The sequence below is a fragment of the Pezoporus flaviventris genome, unplaced genomic scaffold (genome assembly GCF_033815535.1).
Source record: "Pezoporus flaviventris isolate CSIRO_AGI_PZ_B2104156 unplaced genomic scaffold, CSIRO_AGI_Pfla_v1 ptg000013l, whole genome shotgun sequence".
NCBI classification, from domain to species: domain Eukaryota; kingdom Metazoa; phylum Chordata; class Aves; order Psittaciformes; family Psittacidae; genus Pezoporus; species Pezoporus flaviventris.
Window position 1 is genome coordinate 39375816 of NW_026892561.1, and position 20923 is coordinate 39396738.

A 20923-nucleotide genomic window follows, 5' to 3' on the forward strand; every position below is an offset into this window, starting at 1 on the left:
TAGTTGACATATGATGGACCAATGTCTAAAGTACTCATTGAATATGTATTAACAACTTAGTGCACTTGGAGGGATTCTGTATATGGTACAGTTTTTGTATGGTGCCTGCCTCTTTGTTTCAAATGAAGGAAGCTGTTGTTCTGTGGATAAATCTCTTCTTAATCTGTTTAGAGACCTGTTTTACTTGAAGCAAAAGTAGCTTCATACTCACATTTTGATTGTTGGTAGATGGGAAATGCACAATCATTAGGTAAACTGTTCCAGTTGACTGGTAGGTAGGGGGAGTGTTGTTGTGTGGGGGTGTTGGTTTTTTTTTTTTTATATTTAGTTTTGGTTTTTAGATTTGTTTGGGAGTTTTGGGGGGCTTGGGGTTGATGTTTTTTTTTGGTTTTGTTTTTTCTTCTTTTATAGAGAATCTGGATAAACACAAAAATGCTATCTCACTTTTTCTTTGCGTATTTTTGAGTATTGATTAGATGGATCACATCCTTAAGTAATTATTTTTGGTTTATCTGCATTTTCACTGGGTATTTCCATCCTGAAGTTCTTTATGCATGCCTATGGGTGTTTTACTGACACAAATGGAACAAAGCCAAACTCGGGGTTTTTGAGGGGGGTTTTATTTGGTTTTTTTATCATTAAGTGCTGTTCTTAATTTACCAGCGGACCCTGCAAGTTTTGCTTCCCGACCTTGCAGCCAAGGCTAGTCCTGCAGCCTCCACACTTATTCGAACCATAGCAAAACAGCTGAATGTAAACCGAAGAGAGATTTTAATCAACAATTTCAAGTACATCTTCTCTCATTTGGTCTGTTCCTGCTCCAAGGATGAGCTTGAGCGGGCACTTCATTACCTCAAGGTAAATTGATAATTGGTCTGTTACACATGCAGGTTAGGAGCAACAGTTAATGAACAGTAGGCCTTCTGCTTTGTTTAAGTTAAGGTATTGCAAAGCATAGGTTGGGAAGTTGTATATGCAGTTTTGTTCTTCTTGTCATTTATAATCTGTTCTATTGGCTCTGGGGAACTGTTTTAAGATATTTTGTAAACTTAAAAACTCTAAAAACTTGGTTTATCTGACAGCTGATTGGAAGCTTTTTCTTTGGTTTCAGGGATAAATCAGCCAGAGTCCAATGCTAGTTGCATTCTGATGTGACTAAGACTTGGTTTCTGTTTGCTGTTTGATTACAGAATGAGACTGAGATAGAACTGGGCAGCTTGCTAAGACAGGACTACCAGGGGCTGCATAATGAATTATTGCTGCGTATAGGAGAGCACTATCAACAAGTTTTCAATGGTTTGTCAATACTGGCTTCATTTGCATCTCATGATGATCCCTATCAGGGACCTAGAGAAATAACATCAGCTGAACAAATGGTAAGGACATGAAAATAGTCATGTTCAGTTTTCTCCAGTAACTTTTTCTCCAGTCTGAGAGTGAAAACAATTTTAGAATCTCTGAACATCACTTACTTGAGGGAAACAAAGTGAGGCAAAGGTTGGCATTTCATATTGAGTGTTCCTGTAATAGTCTACATAAAAACCCCAAAACAATAAAGCCACCAAACAAACAAACACCATACACCTCCCAGATACTTACAGAATAGAAAATCCCACAGTTTAATAGGGGTGTCTTCTATTAACCCTGCAGTCTCCTAAGGAGCAGTGCATGTATTTGGGATTGTTCTAATTTTTCTTTCAGAATTAGTAGTGCATATTTGCTTTATAATTTCTTAAGTTTAAGATTGTGTTAATAGTAAGATGATTTGGGTTTGGTTTGGTTTGGTTTGTTGTGTGTGGGTTTTTTTACTTTTTTTACTTTTTTTTTCCTACCTCCACAGGCTGATTATCTACAACCTAAATTGCTTGGTATCTTGGCTTTTTTTAACATGCAGTTACTGAGTTCCAGTGTTGGCATTGAGGATAAGAAAATGGTGCGTAAACTTAATTTTGAACATTAAAACAAAGATAAGCAAGAGATATTTTAATATTCCAGACTTAGTTGTGCAAGTGTCATTGAAGTCTTCAAAGATCCTAATGTTCTGGCATGATTCTGGAAAACTGGTCTTAGTGCGTGTAGGACTTCTGTGTAAGCTCGAATGTTTATGATTGGTTTCTTTAATGGTCAGCTAGTGTACATATTTGTCAGACATAGTATATGTAACAAGTCAGTCAGCCAGTAATTATAGAGGAGGAATCCAAGTGTATGATTTTTGTTTGAAAGGAGCAAAGTGGAGGATGAGGAAATATGGGAGAAAACTAAAGCTACTGCAGGAAACAAGATTATAATGGCACCAAAAGGCTAAGCTAAAGAAAATAAGATGCAAATCCAAGAGAAACTGGGCTTTATTGCTGTTGCTTCTCACAGAATAGCTCCCTTCAGCTTTACAGTAGAGAGCATGCAGAGAAATTGGAGCTTATAACTTGAGACAAAGTCTGAAATTTCTGCTCTGCTGAGGCAGTGTTTCTAACCACAAGACTTTTAGCCACCCAACAGATGTCATGCAGGTGACTTCTGTAAGGAAATCAGTGCTAGAATGTATATAACCTTTGCTTTGATGAAATGCATTTTTCCATGGTATTCTTTCAAGCTTTTTGCTTCTTGAATATTCATGTTGAGATGCTCTCATTTTCATTGCTACTTATCTTCACATGTTCTGAATTTTCTTTGTCTAGAATTTCTTCTGCTGCACTTGCTATTGTTTCTATCTTTTCTTGTTTTGTCTGTTGTTCTTGGTGAGTTTTCCATTCCATGACCTTTCTTGAAGCTCAGGTTTCTTCCTGTGTTACTGATCTGTCATGCTGGATGTTGTACTACCTGGTTTGGCATAGTGTTACTGTGGCTGAAATATGTCCTTTGTTTCTTGCATCTCAGTATTCCTCTTCTGTCTTTCATCAGTCGTGTTGACAACTAAGCATTACTCATTCCCTGAAGCTTACCAATCACTTCTGTCAGAACTGGTGTTTTGTTGATTTGTTTGTTTGTTTGGGGTTTAGTTTTGTTTTTTTGTTTGTTTGGGGTATTTTTTGTTTGTTATGTTTTTTTGTGTGGTTTTTTTTTTTTGTAGATGCAAGTTTCTTTGCTTTCTCTATTTCCAAAACCTGCTCTTTTCAGCTTCTAAAACTTTGAGCATATAGTTTTCACGTATTATCACATTTTATAACAGACTTCTATCCCATTAACTGCCTTGGTGTCAGCAGTTTTCCTTCATCAGTCTGCCAGTGGATTGACTTTTGTTATAATACCTTGATTACAGATTTTTTTCATACTCATTTCCTCTAATCCAAAATTCTTTATTGAAGCATCAAACCGAATTTGATGTTTTGTAAGGTATTATTTCTTAAGCTAGAGTAGCCTGGTTTTATTAGAAAATATGGCTTGTGTATGTTTTACTGAGTATTTAATACACTAAAATGACTTTTCTCTGTCTAGGCTTTAAACAGTCTTAGGTCTTTAATGAAGCTCATGGGTCCCAAACACATCAGTTCAGTAAGAGTGAAGATGATGACTACACTGAGAACAGCTCTAAGATACAAGGATGACTTTCCAGAACTGTGTTGCAGGTGAACTGATAATATACCTATGCAGTGACAAACCTGTTATTTCTGTCCTTGAATATACTGTTTTGCTTTGGTTTAGACAATAATCTAAGCCCCAGAGCTGAAATAACTTAAAATGCTTCTTGTGGCTCACCTGAAAAGTCTTTCTGCAGAGAAGTTTTATTGATAATTGTTGCTTTGTTGTCTTTACTTGTTTAGAGCCTGGGATTGTTTTGTCCGAAGTCTGGACCATTCGTATCTTGGGTCTTTGCTTAGTCATGTGATAGTAGTGTTATTGCCCCTTATACATATCCAGCCAAAGGAAACTACAGCGATATTCTACTTTCTCATAGTTGAGAACAGGTACCGTACAAAACATTTTCAGATATATGGGTTAAATCCTGTAATAGAAATGAGGATAACTGTAACTTAAAGTTGTCTGGCACTGAGATGAGAAAACTTGTTTCTCTGAAAACAGTATGTTGTTCTATTAAGTTCCCACACCTCTAAATTGCAATGAGATTTTGGAATTTGACAAGTGATAGCGTCATCGGAAAAGATGCTTTTATGTTGTCCTTATAAAAACATTTGACACTATGGAATAGTTACAACCCATTCAGACACTCACCCCTGCCAGGTTTTCTGATTCCATGTCTTTTCTGCTGGTATGGAAAAGTACTTCCCTCTATAGGGCACACTGTCAGAATAACAGTGATTGCTAATACTTGCTCTAAACTAGAGAGACATGTATAGAGTTGGAAGAAGGGAAGAAATGAATTATTTATTTGTTTCCTTCAATAATTAGAACTGTAATTGTGAAGTGCACAGAGTTTAATATTGAGTCAAGTTTCATACATCCTCTTCAAAAGTGGTCACATGAACTGAAAGTAAAATGAAAGTCTAATACAAAAGACTTATTTTGTGACTTGACCTTTTTGAAGACCATACTGAGTGTTAATTCTTTGTAATCTTAAAATTATGATTTTTAGGAATGATGATATTTCAATCTTCTGTTGGGTTTTTGTTTTTCTTGCACTGTATCATACTAACAGTATTCAAAATAAAAGGTAACAATATTAATAATACAGCTCTTGTGGAAGCCCATAGCAGAAATATTGAAAGAGATTCCTTCATATTAGGAATGCAGAAAATTCTTTTCTTGGTTGTGTGTTTATTATAAGGAAAATTTGAACTGGAATCACATCAAATGGGATTATTCTCATACTTTTTGGCCAATACTGGTAGAGATGAATGGCAACTTTGAAAGCTTTGGAAATACCTCCCTTTAAAAGAGGAAGTAATTTAAGATATTAGAGCAAAAATATCTATGGCTTAGTTCAGTAACAAGAGAAACAAGTTGTTTAATGCATATACTTAATTAGATAAAAGATATTAATGGATTTTTTTTTCTGGTTTTGCAGCTTTTGATTCTTTAGTCATTAGATTTCATTGCTTTCTTTTGATGGATTTTTAAGGTTTTCTAGATCCAGCATCATGGTGTTCCTCGCAATACTTTTTTTCTATCTATTAGGGACGCAGTGCGAGACTTCTTACATGAAATATATTTTCTGCCTGACCTTCCAGAACTAAAAGAAATTCAGGTTGTCCTTCAGGAATACAGAAAGGTACAGCTTCTTGTATTGATTTATTTTTAATGCATGAAGTGGTTTCATGGCAAGTGAGGAAAACATGTAAGTTTTATTGTTAGGCTGAAATAGCTATTTATTGGCCTCTACCACAAAACGGAATTTATATATTTCAGGAATACTTGAAAGCAGACTCTGATTATTCTTTATGAGAGAAATATGCTCATGTTTAACATGCTTCCTTCTGTAGCATCTCCTGAACACAGACTTGTCGTCTTTTTGAGACTAAAGAGATGATAAGAATAAAAGCTAGCAGTATTAGTTATGGCAGTGATTTCTTACAAGAAAGCTACTTTTAATTGGATGCCTATTCTTTATTCTCTTCAAAGATAAGAAACTTTGTTCTTAGGACATGGTCCATTTGTTTTGCTTGCCTTCAGAATTGTTAGATAAATAGATATGAAGTAGCAATTTTTTAGTGAGAACAAGGTAACAAAAGTAAAAATAAATTTGTCTTTTTAAATAATGAGGTACCGAAAGCCAAACCATTTTCCTCTGATTTAATAATTTTTACTTACACCATAATATTTACATAAGAGTATAAATACAGCATCTTTCTGAGGAAAATGTTTTAAAAAATAGGCATCAAAGCAGTGTAAATAGATATAGGTGTGAATATAGGCAGAAAGATCATAGAAAAGAAAAAATTCGTATGCATTCTCACTTGTGTTTTTTGAGGTGCTGCTTAACCCTTTTCTTGTTACGCTTCACTTGAACTTCTTATGTCGTGTCTTCTTCAGGAATCCTCTAAAAGCACCGACTTGCAGACAACATTGCAGCTGTCTATGAGAGCTATTCAGCATGAGAATGTGGATGTTCGTATTCATGCGCTTACTAGCCTGAAAGAAACACTATATAGAAATCAGGTATAGAAGGTCTCCTTCAGAGGAATTGAAAATAAACCCAAGTTGCCTCTGGATCGGCAGTCTAGAACTCCTTACCATTACCGGGTGTTTACGTGAACTGTGTTGTTGTCCTCAAATTATTAAGCTAACTTTTTCTTAATATAAGAGGGAGAAGGGGTTCTTTTCACCACGTCTCTGTGTAAGAGGACTTTTTTTCCCCTCCAAATCTGTGTGATGCTGATTCAGCAGTACTAGTGGTATGTTTTTTATCTTTTCTTTTTTTTTCAACTCTGAGGAAAGATATCTAGGAAGTCCATTTCAGCAATCCACTGTGTACTTGTTCTCCGTTAGAACACGTATGGCTTTTGCATCAGGAGACTAATACATTAAAATCCATTGATCATATTCAAATGAACTTTATAGCCACATTCAAGTTGAAGACACTGCTTTTTACAAATCTCTGAGAGTGTTAGTCCAGAGGGGTGTATGTGACCTATTAAAAATATAATAATAAATCTATTTCTTTACTAGATATAAGACTGGGACATGCTTCAGTCAGAAATCTAAAGAAATATCCTAGCTACAAGAGCAAACAATTGCTCTCTGTATTCTGGGCCAGTCAGTAATTCTTGGAGCTCAGGCCAGCAAAATCTTGCTGTGTCTTGCTTGGTTAGAAGTCTAGCAAAATATTTGAGGGAAATAAAACTGAACTAGTGCCATGATTTAGGAAACTATTTGCTCTCTTATGTTGGCTGTGGTTTCAGTTAAAAAATAACAAAAGCAAAGGTCTTCACATTATTGTTTTTTGTTTTTCTGAATTTGGACTAAATGTGGAACTGGGTTATAAAAACTGGGCCAAAGTGAAAAATTCAAGACATCCATTTAAAATGATTGGCGTTGATTAAAGGCCTGGAAACCCTGGGCTTTGTAGGCTTGAGAGTGAAGAAATGGCCAGCAAATGTGAAATAATAAGGATACAAGTGGCAGCAAAAACGGAATGTATGATAACAGCGGCGTGAAAAGAATTTGGAGGAAGTACTGGAACACATGAAGAAAAGGGACAGAAAAAGTAAAAAGGATAATACAGAAAAAAGAGTTTCTTTATAAGACAGGGAGAAAAAATGAAGTTAGTAGTGTGGTGTATGATAATGAAATACAGTATTGATTGTGACAGCATTACTAGTTGAGGCCCAAAACCCTATTTTTTTTAGTTCTTCATAGGGTAACAAGCAATTCAGTGCAATTGGGCTTTAGTTACAAAATGGTGGTATTTGAATCAGTAACCTAAAGTTGGGGATAAATGAAATAGGAAGTAATAGTGAGTTAAAGATGAAAAAATTGAGATTGTTTACGATAAATGTTGTTGTAGAGTAACTCATCTTTATTTTTCAACTTTGTAGGAAAAATTGATCAAGTATGTAACAGACAGTGAAACTGTGGAGCCAGTCATCTCCCAGTTGGTAACTGTACTTCTGATCGGCTGTCAGGATGCAAATTCTCAAGCCCGACTACTTTGTGGAGAATGTTTAGGTGAATTCGGAGCCATAGATCCTGGGAGGCTCGATTTTTCAACAAGTGAAACTCAAGGAAAAGATTTTACATTTGTGGTAAGAAGAGTTACTGTAGTGTTTGCTTAGCATTAAGGGGTGTTTTTAAAGTACTTAAGAGTAGGGAACCTCGTTATTAGATGCTTTAAAAATCTATACTTACTTTCTCATCTAAACCAGTTTAGAGTCAGTGACTGTTTAGAGAGTAAAGATAAAAAGTACTCTGTTTGTTCTAATAAAACTGGTGTTCTGTTTGTGATTGAGGCTGGTGTGGAGGATCCAAATTTTGCCTATGGATTATTAATGGAACTGACCAGAGCATTCCTAGCTTATGCTGATAATGTTCGTGCTCAGGATTCTGCAGCATATGCAATTCAGGTAAGATAGGTGGTTATATTCTATTTTTTTTCTTCACAAATTATTTCCTATCACACTGAACTCAAAATTACACAATATAAATGTAAATTTTGGAGTACATGTTTAAGTATTTCAAACTTCATCCTATGCAGCTTTAAACAACAAGGTAAAATGTTATTTGGGATTCTGATTTATTATTTTTTAAATGCCTCAGTACTTACTTAGAATTCTCGGGAGCTGTCAAATAAAGTATTTGTTTGCTTTTGTGTCATGATACTGATGGAGAGATCTGATGTTTCAGACGTAACTAAGAGTCCAGACATAGTGATTCAAGGAGTAATCCTGAGGCTGACTTAAAAATGGTGTGGGTTCCATAGGCAGAAATGAAAAGCAGTAGGTATTCCGCTTACACTTTTACACACAATAGGGTTTCTTCTTACACTTTTAAGAAGGAATTGAAAGGCGGGCTACCCTTATTTTCAGAATCTAGTCTTTTATGCTGGTTTGCCAACTCCGAGTTTATTTGGTGGTTGGGTTTTTTTTTGTTTTCTTTTTGTTTTGTTTCTGGTTTGTTTTGTTTTTTTTTACTTTTCAAGGGGTTTTGTTGTTTAATAGCTATGTGAAAACATCAGGATAATTGATGAGAAAATAAGTGGCTCCATGCAGTCAGTGGAATAATAAGATTTCATTAGCTTATGCACAATAAGCAATCAGACTAACTTCTACTCATGGCTCACTGGTAGATTTACAGAGTACAAGATAATGTGGTCCAAACACGACCTTGAGAGTCTGGAGGATGAGTAGTTAACTGAAATCAGCACTGCATAGTAATAGGGGATTAACAATATTGGATGAATGTTTTGCAGTTATAATTTGATTTAAGCATTCTGTAATTCTATCTTATTTCTATATATACACCAGTTTTTGTTGCTACTGTGGCCGTGAAATATTTTCAGTGCTTAGTCATGTCAACCATGCCTTTTCAGGAGTTATTGTCTGTCTATGACTGTAGAGAGACAAACACTGATTGCCCAGGCTCCAGACTTTGGAGGAGGTTTCCTGAGCATGTGCAAGAGATCTTGGAGCCTCACTTAAATACACGGTATGTGACAACTTAAGGGATTTGTTTTCATAACAGCTTTCAATACGTTTTTTTTAATTCAGTTTTGTGACTGTTACTCTTCTGTGAAGAGTGATGTATGTATATACAAAATTCAAATCAAGTCTTTCTACGTAAAGCTGAATTAGCACTTCTTGGAATGTAATTCTGTATAAATCAAATATGTAAAATTATCAACTCATACTTTGCCCAGATCTGCCTGTTTGTCCCCAGAGCATCATCTTATACGATGTATTGAAGCTTTTGTTTCTGTTTTCTTTTCTCTGTGGAAATTCTCACTAGGGTTAGAGTTCGCACTCAAATTCATTAGTAATTATTTATTGCTACCCTTTACAGAAGTAGGAGGAGCTCACTGGGTTTCAATTTGACTTGTCATTTGTTGAATTAATGATAAAAATTATGTGAAGAAAATTTCAAGTGGTGTATGCACCTTAATTTTGTATAATGAACAATAATTCCTTTTTATTTCTCATGAAGACAGTCATGCTAATCTGTGATAAATTTTCCATTTTATTCAGCAAACCTCTTGGCGTTTCTTGGCTTTCATAAATGTTCTAATTTTTTCCTGTCAAAAACACAGTACTCAAATATTTATCAAACTACACTGCTTAAAATTGATTTGAACAGTACTTTGAAGTATACTTGAAATCTGGTAACGTTAAATTTTTTGTATTTCATGTTTCATTTTAAAAAGCTCTAGAGTAAAAGATGCTGACTACTGAAAGTGTTTACTTAATTTTGATTTTTTAAATATTCTGTATATGAAACATAATGTGATTCTTAATTAACAGTGTGCTCTTTTAATTATATAAAAAAGTATACTAAATGGATATTTAAATATTACAGGTACAAGAGTTATCAAAAGGCTGTAGATTGGTCTAAGATGAAGAAGCCAATTTACTTAAGCAAATTAGGTGATAATTTTGCAGAATGGTCAGCAACTTGGGCAGGTTATCTTATAACAAAGGTAAGAGAATAAATCTGCTCTCTATATTGCTGTGTACAACACAATTCTTGGACTACATTTTGGTTTCTGAATGGGGGGGGATGGGGGAATGTGCCTATTTACTATAGGCCTGTTAAAGCACATACCTACTTCTTGCATCATCAAGGTAACCATACCTGTTCCCTTCCCAGAGTTATTGCTTCTTGGCTAGGTTTCACAAGTAGTGTCAAAGCCAGAAATCTAGGAAGTTTGCCCTTGTCCTAAGACTGTTATACAGCTGAAGGCACTGACAAATGCTTTTGAAAGGTATATTAAATACTTCTGGAAAACCTTGAATTTACCTTCTCAGACTCTGACAAATTTCTTTGATTTCCCTATAAATTTATTTCCCTATAGCTCCACAATCCCAGCATATAAAAAGTATTTATCTCTTTCTTTCCCCTTTCCAACATGTGACCCTCTGAAAATTTCATTTCTAAATCAACCACTTTAAGAAGTGAATGTAATCACAATAGCTCAGTAGCTGCACTGTCCTCTTTATATTCCAGACAGAGAAGAATTGAATGTCTTTAACTTCCTACTTTTTACAGGCTTTTAGGGGCAGAAGAGAGGCTGAGTGAAGTAGTAGACTCTTAGTCTTTTAGCTTTTTTTTTATGTCCAACGCAGATCTCCAGTGGTGTAGGAAACATGGAAAAGTGGAACATGTAAGCAATGTTTGCTTGTCTTTCTATGGTATCAGCAACTGACACATGTAATAGCAGCTGTCATCTGGCATCCCTGTTGCACCTTTAAGTCTGAATCTTCTGTAGGAGACAAGTATTGTAAAATATTTGATGGAATAAAATTTGTATTTGTCAGCAAAAAGAACTCTAGTAATTACTTGGGCATTTGCACTTCTCTAATGATGCTTTTCCTGGAAATAATATTTTCTGTAGGTGCGACATGATCTTGCCCGAAAAGTTTTTGATTGCTGCAGTATTATGATGAAGAATGATTATAAAGTAACAATTTATCTGCTTCCACACATCCTTGTCTATGTTTTATTGGGCTGCAGTCAAGATGATCAACAAGAGGTGAGATGTGTAAGATCTTGGTAATCTTCTTCCTAAGTATCTGTTCTTCTTAAGAGCGGTTCAACACATAGACCTACCTGAACAAGTTGTGTAAGTGTTGAACTCCTTTTCCTGTATTAATAATAAAAATTTTCTGCCAGAGTTTTAAATATTCTCATACAAGTTTGTGTTGAACTGCTTTTCTGTGGATTTCCATCTATTTCTTTAGTAGGGCCTAGAACAAGAGATTATGCACTTAAATTGTAACTGCGGTAACGTCAAGAGCTGGAGTGGTACAAAGAGAAGAGAGTGTAACATGAGAGGATTAAATTGAACTTCTATAATTCCAAGATTTCGGAACCATAATTTCTTTTCTTTCCCTTGTATATTCTTAAATTTTAAGTGGGAAAACTATTTAGCTACTAGATTTATGCAGTGCAGGATTCAAAGATGTTTTGCAGCAAAGCAGAGATAGGAGAGAAGAGAATCATCCAGTCTGCTTTCCTTTACTTTGCTTTAATGGAAGTTGAAGAGACTGAAAAACTGTAACTTATATTCTATTAATATTAATTTGAAATTTCACAGCTAACATAGCTGTATTTAAACACTGTGGGTGTGTAGAGGTGTGTGATATTTTTTCTTGTGTGAACAAGCACATCCACATAAGCATTTGTTATTTATGTTAGCTCATGTCCTGTTGACTAAACTAAACAGGATGCAGGTCTTTCAGTATGTTATTTGCTTAAATATAAGCAAAAAATAGATCTGTGATCTGACAGCCTGTAGATAACTTGACTCTTAACAAACCTTGAAATATTGTATTTGCAGCAGAAGTGCACTAGCATTCATTGCGTCTTGGAACCTAAAATTCCAGTAATTGTGATGGTTACTCTGAAACTAAGGGTTTGTTTTTCAAAGGCTTTATCTCCCTGTATGCAGTCTCCTGACAACAACTGTTGCTTGGTTTACAATTTCTTCCTTTTAAGATTGGAACGAAGTTTGCAAATAACATCAAAATTATAAAAAAATAAAATTAAAGCAATCTAGTATTTTAGCCTTGTTTTTGTGTTAGCTGCAGTTTCCTACTATTGTGATCCCCATATGGTGCTTATTCTTATGTCATATTAATGTTTGTGTAGGTGTACATGGAGATTATGGCTGTTCTGAAACATGATGACCAGTCTACCAGGAGACTTGAAGACAGTGCATCTGATCTAAGTCAGCTGAGCACACAGACTGTGTTCTCCATGCTTGATCATCTAACTCAGTGGGCTAGACATAAGTTTCAAATACTTAATGCTGAGAAAAATACTGGCCAGTCTAGGAAAGACAGAAGAGATCCAAAAAGTGAGTGATGCTTATTTTATTTAAATAATGGCATTTACTTTTTTCAACTAAGTATTTAAATTTGCCATTTAGGAATGCAATGTTACTATAACATGTTAGTCTACTTTATGATTTGTTACTATTAGATTGTGATTTCCACCTTCTCCCACTTCAAAACCATTGTTTGAATGCTTATTGTATACAGATTCAAAATAAAAAAAAACAAAATAATAATTTCTTGGTAGTTTCCTAAAGTTTCAATTTAAGGTATTTTATACAGTCTTGCAAGATGTAGGAAGATCACTTGGATTGTTCTAAATAAATTACTGTTGACAGAAAACTGTATTATTAAATTAATCAGATTATGTCACTAATTTACGAAAATAACTGAATTTTGATGCAGAAGGTATTTCTTTAAATGAAGCATGATTAGACAGACTTTTTAAAATGTCCCTTTTCTGTAGCATCGAGTGAGAACTATGAAGAGTATCAAAATGTGACACGTTTTCTGGACCTCATACCTCAGGATACGCTAGCTGTGGCTTCCTTCCGCTCTAAGGCTTACACAAGGGCTCTGATGCACTTTGAATCATTCATCACAGAGAAGAAACAAAATATTCAGGAGCATCTTGGATTTCTTCAGGTTTTGAAGTTCCTTTTGGATTTTGTTTGTTTTAATTTAAAATTAAAATAGGCACTGATGAAAGAAGCTTTGTGAAATTATTCTTTGAGATGAGGAAAAAAAGATATAGTCAGGCTCTTGCTGTGGGATACAAGTGTTTAATCGTTGGTCTTTCAGCAATATATAGTACTTCCCCTTCCTTGGCATGCTTCTTGTATGCAAAGGAACGAGGAGCTTTCTAACGTATAATGAAAGATTGCAGAAATCCTAGAAATAGTTAAATGTGGGTTTGGTGAAAATGTAGCATTTATTTCTTTTAGTTAACTCTGTGCTTTTTGTCAGAGAAAACACAATAAACTGTAATGGAAAAAATAAAAACAAAGCTCAAAGCACTTTGAAGAATAAATCTCTTAGCTTTCCTTAAGTATAGAAAGAGCTAATGTTGAAAAGGATTTAAACCATTTTCAAGAAGTATTTTAACCTGTGAGATGGACCTTTTCTGGTTCCTTATGGTTTATACTCCTCAGTAACATTTTAAATATGAAAAACTTAGAATGTTGCTTTTCCACCGTAAATAATCTGCACCTTCATATTATGCAACTTTATCATGTAATGATAGCATTTTTATTTTGCCCTTTATACAGATTGTTTCAGGTAACTTGATGTGCTATTCTTACTCTTTCTGTAGTACGAGATCATGAGTATTACAGAATGCTAAGCAAAAATAGGGCTCAATGTTGGATGTAGCCCAGCAAAAGTGACATTTTTTTCATGAAAGCTGAATGCCAAGAAGTCCTACGGAGTAGTTTATTCTCCACCTTCAAGAAGATACATGATTCTTAGCATGTTATATGTAAAATATCTTCTTGTTGTCTTAGAGTTGTTTTTAATGTCAATTTCCATTTCTGTTTGAATAAAGAAATTGTATGCTGCTATGCATGAGCCAGATGGAGTAGCTGGGGTAAGTGCAATTCGGAAGGCAGAACCATCTCTCAAAGAACAAATCCTTGAACATGAAAGTATTGGCTTGTTAAGAGATGCCACAGCCTGTTATGACAGGGCTATCCAGCTGGAACCGGATCAGGTAAGTTCAAGAGTTTTCAATTAAATATATGTTGCTCCTATTTTTAAAAATCTTCCTTAGTAAATGCAAGGCTAAGCCAAAAATACCTTTCCAGAACATTTAAGTAAAATGAGAACATAAGAGTTTACTGTGGCAGTTGCTGAGTAATTACTGCTAGTAGAAGTGTCTGTGACCTGAAACAAATTTCTGACTGGGTTTATATTGTCTTTTGTAGGCTTGGGTTAATGGCTGGATGCTTATGCCAAGGTTTTTGCTAGGTCAAATTTTTGCTAGGACCAATTAAAGCTCAGCCTTTGCATGGGATGGCCAGGAATTGGATTGCTTAAGTATCAATCACTACCTGGTACATGCAAAGAGAATTATTAAAGCAAATCACCACAGGTTGTATTCAAAGTAATTCTGACTTACTGTTTTGATTATGAACTTACAGGGAAAATATTCATAATATAAGAGCAATTGGAAATTGATTAAAGAAAAAATTAGTCATCTTCCATTCCCCTGGCCATACTTCATTCCCAGGGTATGGAGGACATTTTCATGGAGACTGAAATTGCTTTGGGTTTAGGGGTTATTTCCTTCCTGTGACTTTCTTTCTTCTGGTTCATTTCTTTAAATTAAATTTTTATTCACTACTCTGATATGAGTATTAATAAATTTAATATCAAACTAGATCTGTAGTGGGGCGCATTTCAAAAATTGCCAATGGTGATCTAAGTTCTTGGATAATCATAGACTTTAAAATTTTGAATGTTCATTTAGCTTATGATGCAATTGATAATGCATTTTCATATTATGAGAAGCATCCAAATAGATGTATTTCCTCATTCAGACTGCATGAATTGAACTGATATATCTGTGTGATTCCCCCCCCCCTTATTTTTTTTTTTTTTGGTGTGTTTTGTGTTTGGTTTTTTTTTCCTCCCCTTATTTCTAGATTATTCATTATCATGGCGTAGTGAAGTCCATGTTAGGCCTCGGTCAATTATCTACTGTAATCACTCAGGTCAATGGAGTCCTTGCAAACAGGTACTGTAGGCATTTATTACAATGTTTATTTGAGTACTATGTCACTTTTGTGTTACACCTTTGTGTCAGTAGCCATTTTTTCCATTGTTAAGCATTTGAGGCATATCAAGCACAGCCAAATAGTGTGAAGCTGGAGAACTTAGCGTGCTTTGTCTGTATATTATTTGGTTCAAGTACTTCCTGTCTGCACTGTGTGCGGTGGTGGTATGTGCTTTAATTCGTTAAACAGAATCTTTCTTTCATTGTCTTACATATTACTCGTTCCAAAGCTATTCTGCAGTCTAATAGAATAAATGGATTGGAAGATGGCAGTTTTTAAAAAGAGCCATAGAATTTAAGTATGCTACTTGGAAACTGAATTTGTGAGATCGTGTTGTACAGCTATCATTTGTTATCACTGCATATCCTTTCGTTTTATTGAATTTTATTAGAAGCAAGCTTGCCTTGTTTCTTTTCAAGTAAGAAAAGTTTTATATAAAGAATATTTACAAATGTTGTGTAGGACAAACATACTGAGAGGGGAAAGGAAAAACAAAAATTAGTTCAGGGCAAACTTTTATTGCCTTTGCTTTCTTTTATAGGCCTGAATGGATTTCTGAGTTGAACACTTACAGGGTGGAAGCAGCCTGGAAACTGTCGCGATGGGATTTACTGGAAAATTATTTGGCTTCAGGTAAGTTATCATGATACTAAAATAAGAATACTTCCTTGCATGTCTGAACAAGTGTATGTGTTAGTCTAATCATCTTGAATCAAGGGGCAGGTATTTTTCTATTTTAGTTTTGGGTTTTACTGTGGAGAGGCTTGGTTCTGATAGTCTTCTAGAATTTGTAAATGTATTTGATTGTAAACTTTATAGTATTTGAGTAGAAAATTAAAGCGAGTGTGAGGGCAGCTTTCTTCTGGGTTTGTTTGGGGGCGTGGATTTTGAGGTGAAATTACACAGTATTTCTAAAATTCAGTTAATGAGTTCTTGCAAAAACTTACTTTTCCAGTAATATGTTAAAACAAATTAGCATGTTCAGATTAAGCTGCTTAAAGAAAGAGTTTAAGAGGCTTTTTTTTCATCACTAAAGATGAGAAGTCTACCACGTGGAGTGTCAGACTAGGACACTTACTATTGTCAGCCAAGAAGAAAAATGAAGCAGCTTTTTATGAAAAACTCAAGGTCGTTCGAGCAGAACAGATTGTACCCCTTTCAGCAGCAAGCTTTGAAAGAGGATCCTATCAGCGAGGATATGAACACATTATCAGGTCTCTCTTCTTCATGTCATTATTTTCAAATCCAGAAATCATGTAATCAGCTATGCAGCAGCAAGAATTTTCCATTTCCACAATAAATGGTACTGATGTGCATTTTCTGTCACCTTTTTGTTTCTTTTACTCGCCCAGCTGAAACTCTTTGATTAATTGGGAATTTATCAGTCATGAAAAATATTAACAATAAAACTGTTGGGTATAGTCTTTCAGAATTGGCAAGCAAGTTTATGTGAACATTGGGTAATAAAACACAACAGTTTTAAGCATGGAATTAAGTAGTACATATAGGTCAGTAATTCCATTAACTCAAATAGCTTAAGAGCATTGCTTTTAATCTATATGGTGGCCTAAAAGCACTCCCTTCTTCTATCCAAGAGCAGTAGGAATTGAAACCCTATCTCTTTCATTTTTTTTACTTTTTCTTTTTTAATAAATATTGAAGGTAGCTGTAGCAGACTAAAAAGTGAATTACCTTTTTTGATGAAAAAGGCATGATACTTCCTCTGCACTGTAAATGCATCCTTATGGCAAGATACTGCGTAAAATTAGCCAGTTGAAGTATGTATTTCTCAAGTACTCCTTAATTCTATTTTGTGTTGGTAACTTTTGCAGTGTTATTTTATTTAGGAAATGGAGTTTGATTATTGAGAGAGAGGTGTTTCAAAATAGTTAGATTAAGTCATTGATCTTGACTACTTGGAAGCCCTTAGCCACTGTTTCTCTGTCAGGTATACCCACTTATGCTTAGACTGCCAGTGAGAACTTAAGCATTTAAAAGCATTTGCAGCTTTTTAATAATTAGTGACATCTAATAGTAATGGTATTTTTTTTAATAAATGGAATAACTTTATTGTAAAGGAGGTGTTTAACAGTATATTGCTGCTAAAATGGTATTTACTGAACATATCAGACTTTGTGAAGAGTTATTGCTCAAAGTAATGGATAGAAACACTCTTTCTAAAAATTGACCTCCTTTCCAAGAAAGCTTAATTTTTTTCTGTGTTCAGCAGCTTGGCAGTGGAATAGTGAGGAAATAACTAATCAGTTTGCCAATCCTTGACTTCTGCGTGTTTGGTTTTGCTGTGTTTTTGCATTTTAAAACCTCCTACTATTTGAAATTAAGTACACGGCCAACTTTTAGAGAGAAAATGGCAAAAGCTTTGTAAAACTTGCATGCACCAGCTACCAAGAAGGAGAAAAATTGACTGCTACTGCAAAACCCAGGACAATCTCGAGCAGCAAGCAATTTATTTTCTTTTTCCTTTATTTTTCTAACCCAGGTTGCATATGCTGTGTGAATTGGAACATAGTATTGGACCAATGTTTCAGCAACCAAATGGGGACTATGGTAGAGATTCCCTGAATTGGTGTGCTCGTATTGAAATGACCCAGAATTCTTACAGAGCAAAAGAACCCATTTTAGCACTGAGAAGGGCTTTGCTTAGTCTAAGTAAAAGGTGAGAATGTGACTATTTCTTGTCTATGTTGTATTGTCAGTAATATTCTGGTTTTCCGTATGTATATTAGAAGAGAGAAGATAAAACTGTCGACATTTGTTGTAGATGTAAGCATTCTTCTCCAGTACTACAAACCTTCAAAATAGAAGGGAAAAGTGGTCTTTATAGGAAAGATAAAGGAGAAACAAGGTGAAAGAGTATTTGTTTCTAGGCCTAAATGGAATAAGGGTGAAACAGATATGTATTACAAATAATTTGAAATAATCACTATATAGTAGTAATATTCTGTATTGGAAAATGTTGTGTTTCACACATTGTGATATTTACTTCAGATTGTAAAGTAGCATCAATGATTGAAAGTTTTCATTTTCTGCAAAAATATCTCTGCAGCCAGGATTACAGTGAGCTTGTTGGTCAGTGTTGGCTCCAGAGCGCTAGAGTGGCAAGAAAAGCTGGTCATCACCAGACTGCGTATAATGCTCTTCTGAATGCGGGGGAATCTACACTCTCAGAGCTTTATATTGAAAGAGCAAAGTGGCTCTGGTCCAAGGTAAAGAAAATAAAAATGGAACTTACTTTCTTATGTGCAAGATAGTAATATTTTTAGCTTTCTTCAATGAACACAAAAGGCACACAGTATATGTAAATTAAATATGTCACCTCGGACTTTGGGCACATTCTGATTGTAGTTGAGCCACATGAAGTTTTTACCTCCCACTGCTAGTCACCCCTTTTCTGTATCCATTGACTTCTCTGTCAGCTATGTGTAAAACTGGTTGATCACCTGCCTCTGTGAAAGCAGCCCATGGAAATTTAGAATATCTTAATAGTAGATGTTTCCTTAACCTGTATCCTTTTAACTAATAGAGGTAGGTAACAAACATGACAGCAGTTACTGTGGTAAACCCAAAGGTACAACAATGCTGAGGTAAAAAGGGAATATAAGAAGCATTTTAAGACAGTACCACACACTTAGGGACATAGCTTTGGCTTTTGTACAATTATAAGATGGAAGGTATACTTTTCACTGAAAGTATATAAAATGTTTTCTTCTTTCCCTTAGGGTGAGGTTCATGAAGCACTCATTGTTCTCCAGAAGGGGGTTGAGTTATGTTTCTCTGAAAATAAGGCTCCATGCAATAGTAAAACTCAGCTCATCCATGGTCGGGCAATGCTGCTAGTGGGCAGATTTATGGAAGAAACTGCTAACTTTGAAAGCAATGCAGTTATGAAAAAGTATAAGGTAATTTGATACACTAGTGTTAACAAGACATTAGTTTTGAATAATAATATAGCCCATAAGTAATGTATCATTATGGTCATGATGATGTCAACCAAGGATAACATCAATGGGATTAAATGGTGTATCAGTGTGTAGGAGGGTATTAGTACTTCTTTTAAAGATTTAACTATCTGAATTAGCTTTAATATAACATGTGAGTAGAGGGAAGTCTGCAGTTCCCAACTCACTAAGACTGCGTGGGAGCTAAGAATACCTAATGTAACTCTTTTAAAATAATAAACAAACTACAGGAGCATGGCTTTATTTTTATGAGTGCACAAATTAGAATTCATCACTAAAATGCAGGCTACTCTAAATAAACAGTGAGAACTTGATGATGCATTGCATTACTCTTCATTGTTACTTCTCTCTCTGGTAGCAGTTTATAACTGCACTTTATGTTTGCAATCTCTGAAGAACTAGGATGCCTCTAGAAAAGGGGCAACTGATATGTTTTTCTTCAACAACACAGACCTACACTGCTTCATCTTGCTATACTAGTGAAATATTGTGTTGGCATGGATTAATATTGTCAGCTAAATGTGTAGTAGGTGCAGATCTTTGTGCATCCTTAAAAGTAGTATGGCTGCCATCTGAGTTTTGGCATTTGATCCTTTTAATACTTACTCCTGTCTTCCTAATTAAAATGCTTTTGGAACACTTATTTAGAGAAAAGTCTAATGGATATATCAAATCAAAGGAAGGTTAAAATAATGGGAACTAATGAATTTTTCGTGGATTATATTAAAATACTAATACTTAGATTCTCTACTGTCAAAATACTGGCACTAGAAACAAGCCAGTGTTACTAGAGAATGGATGTGCCACTTGCTAAGTTGTTTCTTTTCTAATGTATGGATTTAGAAGGAAAACAGGTGAAAAAAACAGAATCACTTAGGTAGGAAACAACCTTTAGGATTTAATCCAATCATTAACATTCTACTGTTTAACTTTTTTAAAAAAAACAAACTAAAGGAAACCCAGTATTGAGTCTATCAGGATCAGAAATTTAATATTTTTCATGAAACTATAATCTTTCCTCTTTGAGGAATCCTACATCATCTTCTCTTGAATTATCTTGCTCTCTCCAAATCCAAAATGTATTTTAAGAACAGACTTCTAGTTTGTACAGGCGTTTATCTTGGAGCCAAATTACAATTTTTGGAGTGAAAGTTACAATTAATAGTTCTTTGCACTTAGTTTGCACAAAAGGAATTAAAACAAGGTTCTTGTTTCTTGAGAAGCTTTTTTTGTTATTGTTTTACCTAATTTTATTTTAAATTTAGCATCTTCCCAAAAGTAACTATCTCTTTTTAATTTTTGTTGCAGGATGTTACAATATTCTTGCCAGAATGGGAAGATGGACATTTTTATCTTGCTAAATACTATGATAAATTAATGCCAATGGTAACTGACAACAAGATGGAAAAACAAGGAGATCTGATTAGATACATAGTTCATCATTTTGGGAGGTTAGACCCTAGGGGAACTTTGCTTAGTTTCTATAGAAAGCTGACTATTACCCTGGGAACAGAAACCTGCAAAAAACCTTTTACAGGAATATATTGTCTTACAACAAATCAGACTGACTCGGGTTTTTTATGCAGTATTTTAAAACAAGATGCTGCATGCTTCCTTTTTGTTTTCATACCTATTTTTACTTTTGCCTTCTGAATAGGCAATTGTCTGTCTCATGAAAGACAGTTCATTATTTTATCTGTAGTTTTGATTAATAAAAACAAACTCTTTATGTAGTATTAAGCTTTAGTTGTTGCAGATGCATTAAAATGTTGAACATAAATTTCTGAAGTCC

At 34.8% G+C, this 20923-nt stretch overlaps 1 protein-coding gene across 1 annotated transcript in view; it reads left to right on the top strand.

Annotated features, from left to right (window-relative positions):
• ATR (ATR serine/threonine kinase) overlaps positions 1-20923 on the top strand; it is a 41717-nt gene that overhangs the window by 11362 nt on the left and 9432 nt on the right. Inside the window, exons 15-36 of the mRNA XM_061452905.1 lie at positions 664-858; positions 1191-1376; positions 1841-1933; positions 3433-3563; positions 3759-3902; positions 5071-5164; positions 5926-6051; positions 7431-7637; positions 7842-7955; positions 8921-9036; positions 9901-10021; positions 10937-11074; positions 12193-12400; positions 12844-13022; positions 13921-14085; positions 15020-15111; positions 15693-15784; positions 16188-16365; positions 17652-17828; positions 18219-18378; positions 18892-19071; positions 20440-20582. Of these exons, the coding sequence (XP_061308889.1) occupies positions 664-858; positions 1191-1376; positions 1841-1933; positions 3433-3563; positions 3759-3902; positions 5071-5164; positions 5926-6051; positions 7431-7637; positions 7842-7955; positions 8921-9036; positions 9901-10021; positions 10937-11074; positions 12193-12400; positions 12844-13022; positions 13921-14085; positions 15020-15111; positions 15693-15784; positions 16188-16365; positions 17652-17828; positions 18219-18378; positions 18892-19071; positions 20440-20582 (3239 nt within the window). The remainder of the gene's footprint in view (positions 1-663; positions 859-1190; positions 1377-1840; positions 1934-3432; positions 3564-3758; positions 3903-5070; positions 5165-5925; positions 6052-7430; positions 7638-7841; positions 7956-8920; positions 9037-9900; positions 10022-10936; positions 11075-12192; positions 12401-12843; positions 13023-13920; positions 14086-15019; positions 15112-15692; positions 15785-16187; positions 16366-17651; positions 17829-18218; positions 18379-18891; positions 19072-20439; positions 20583-20923) is intronic.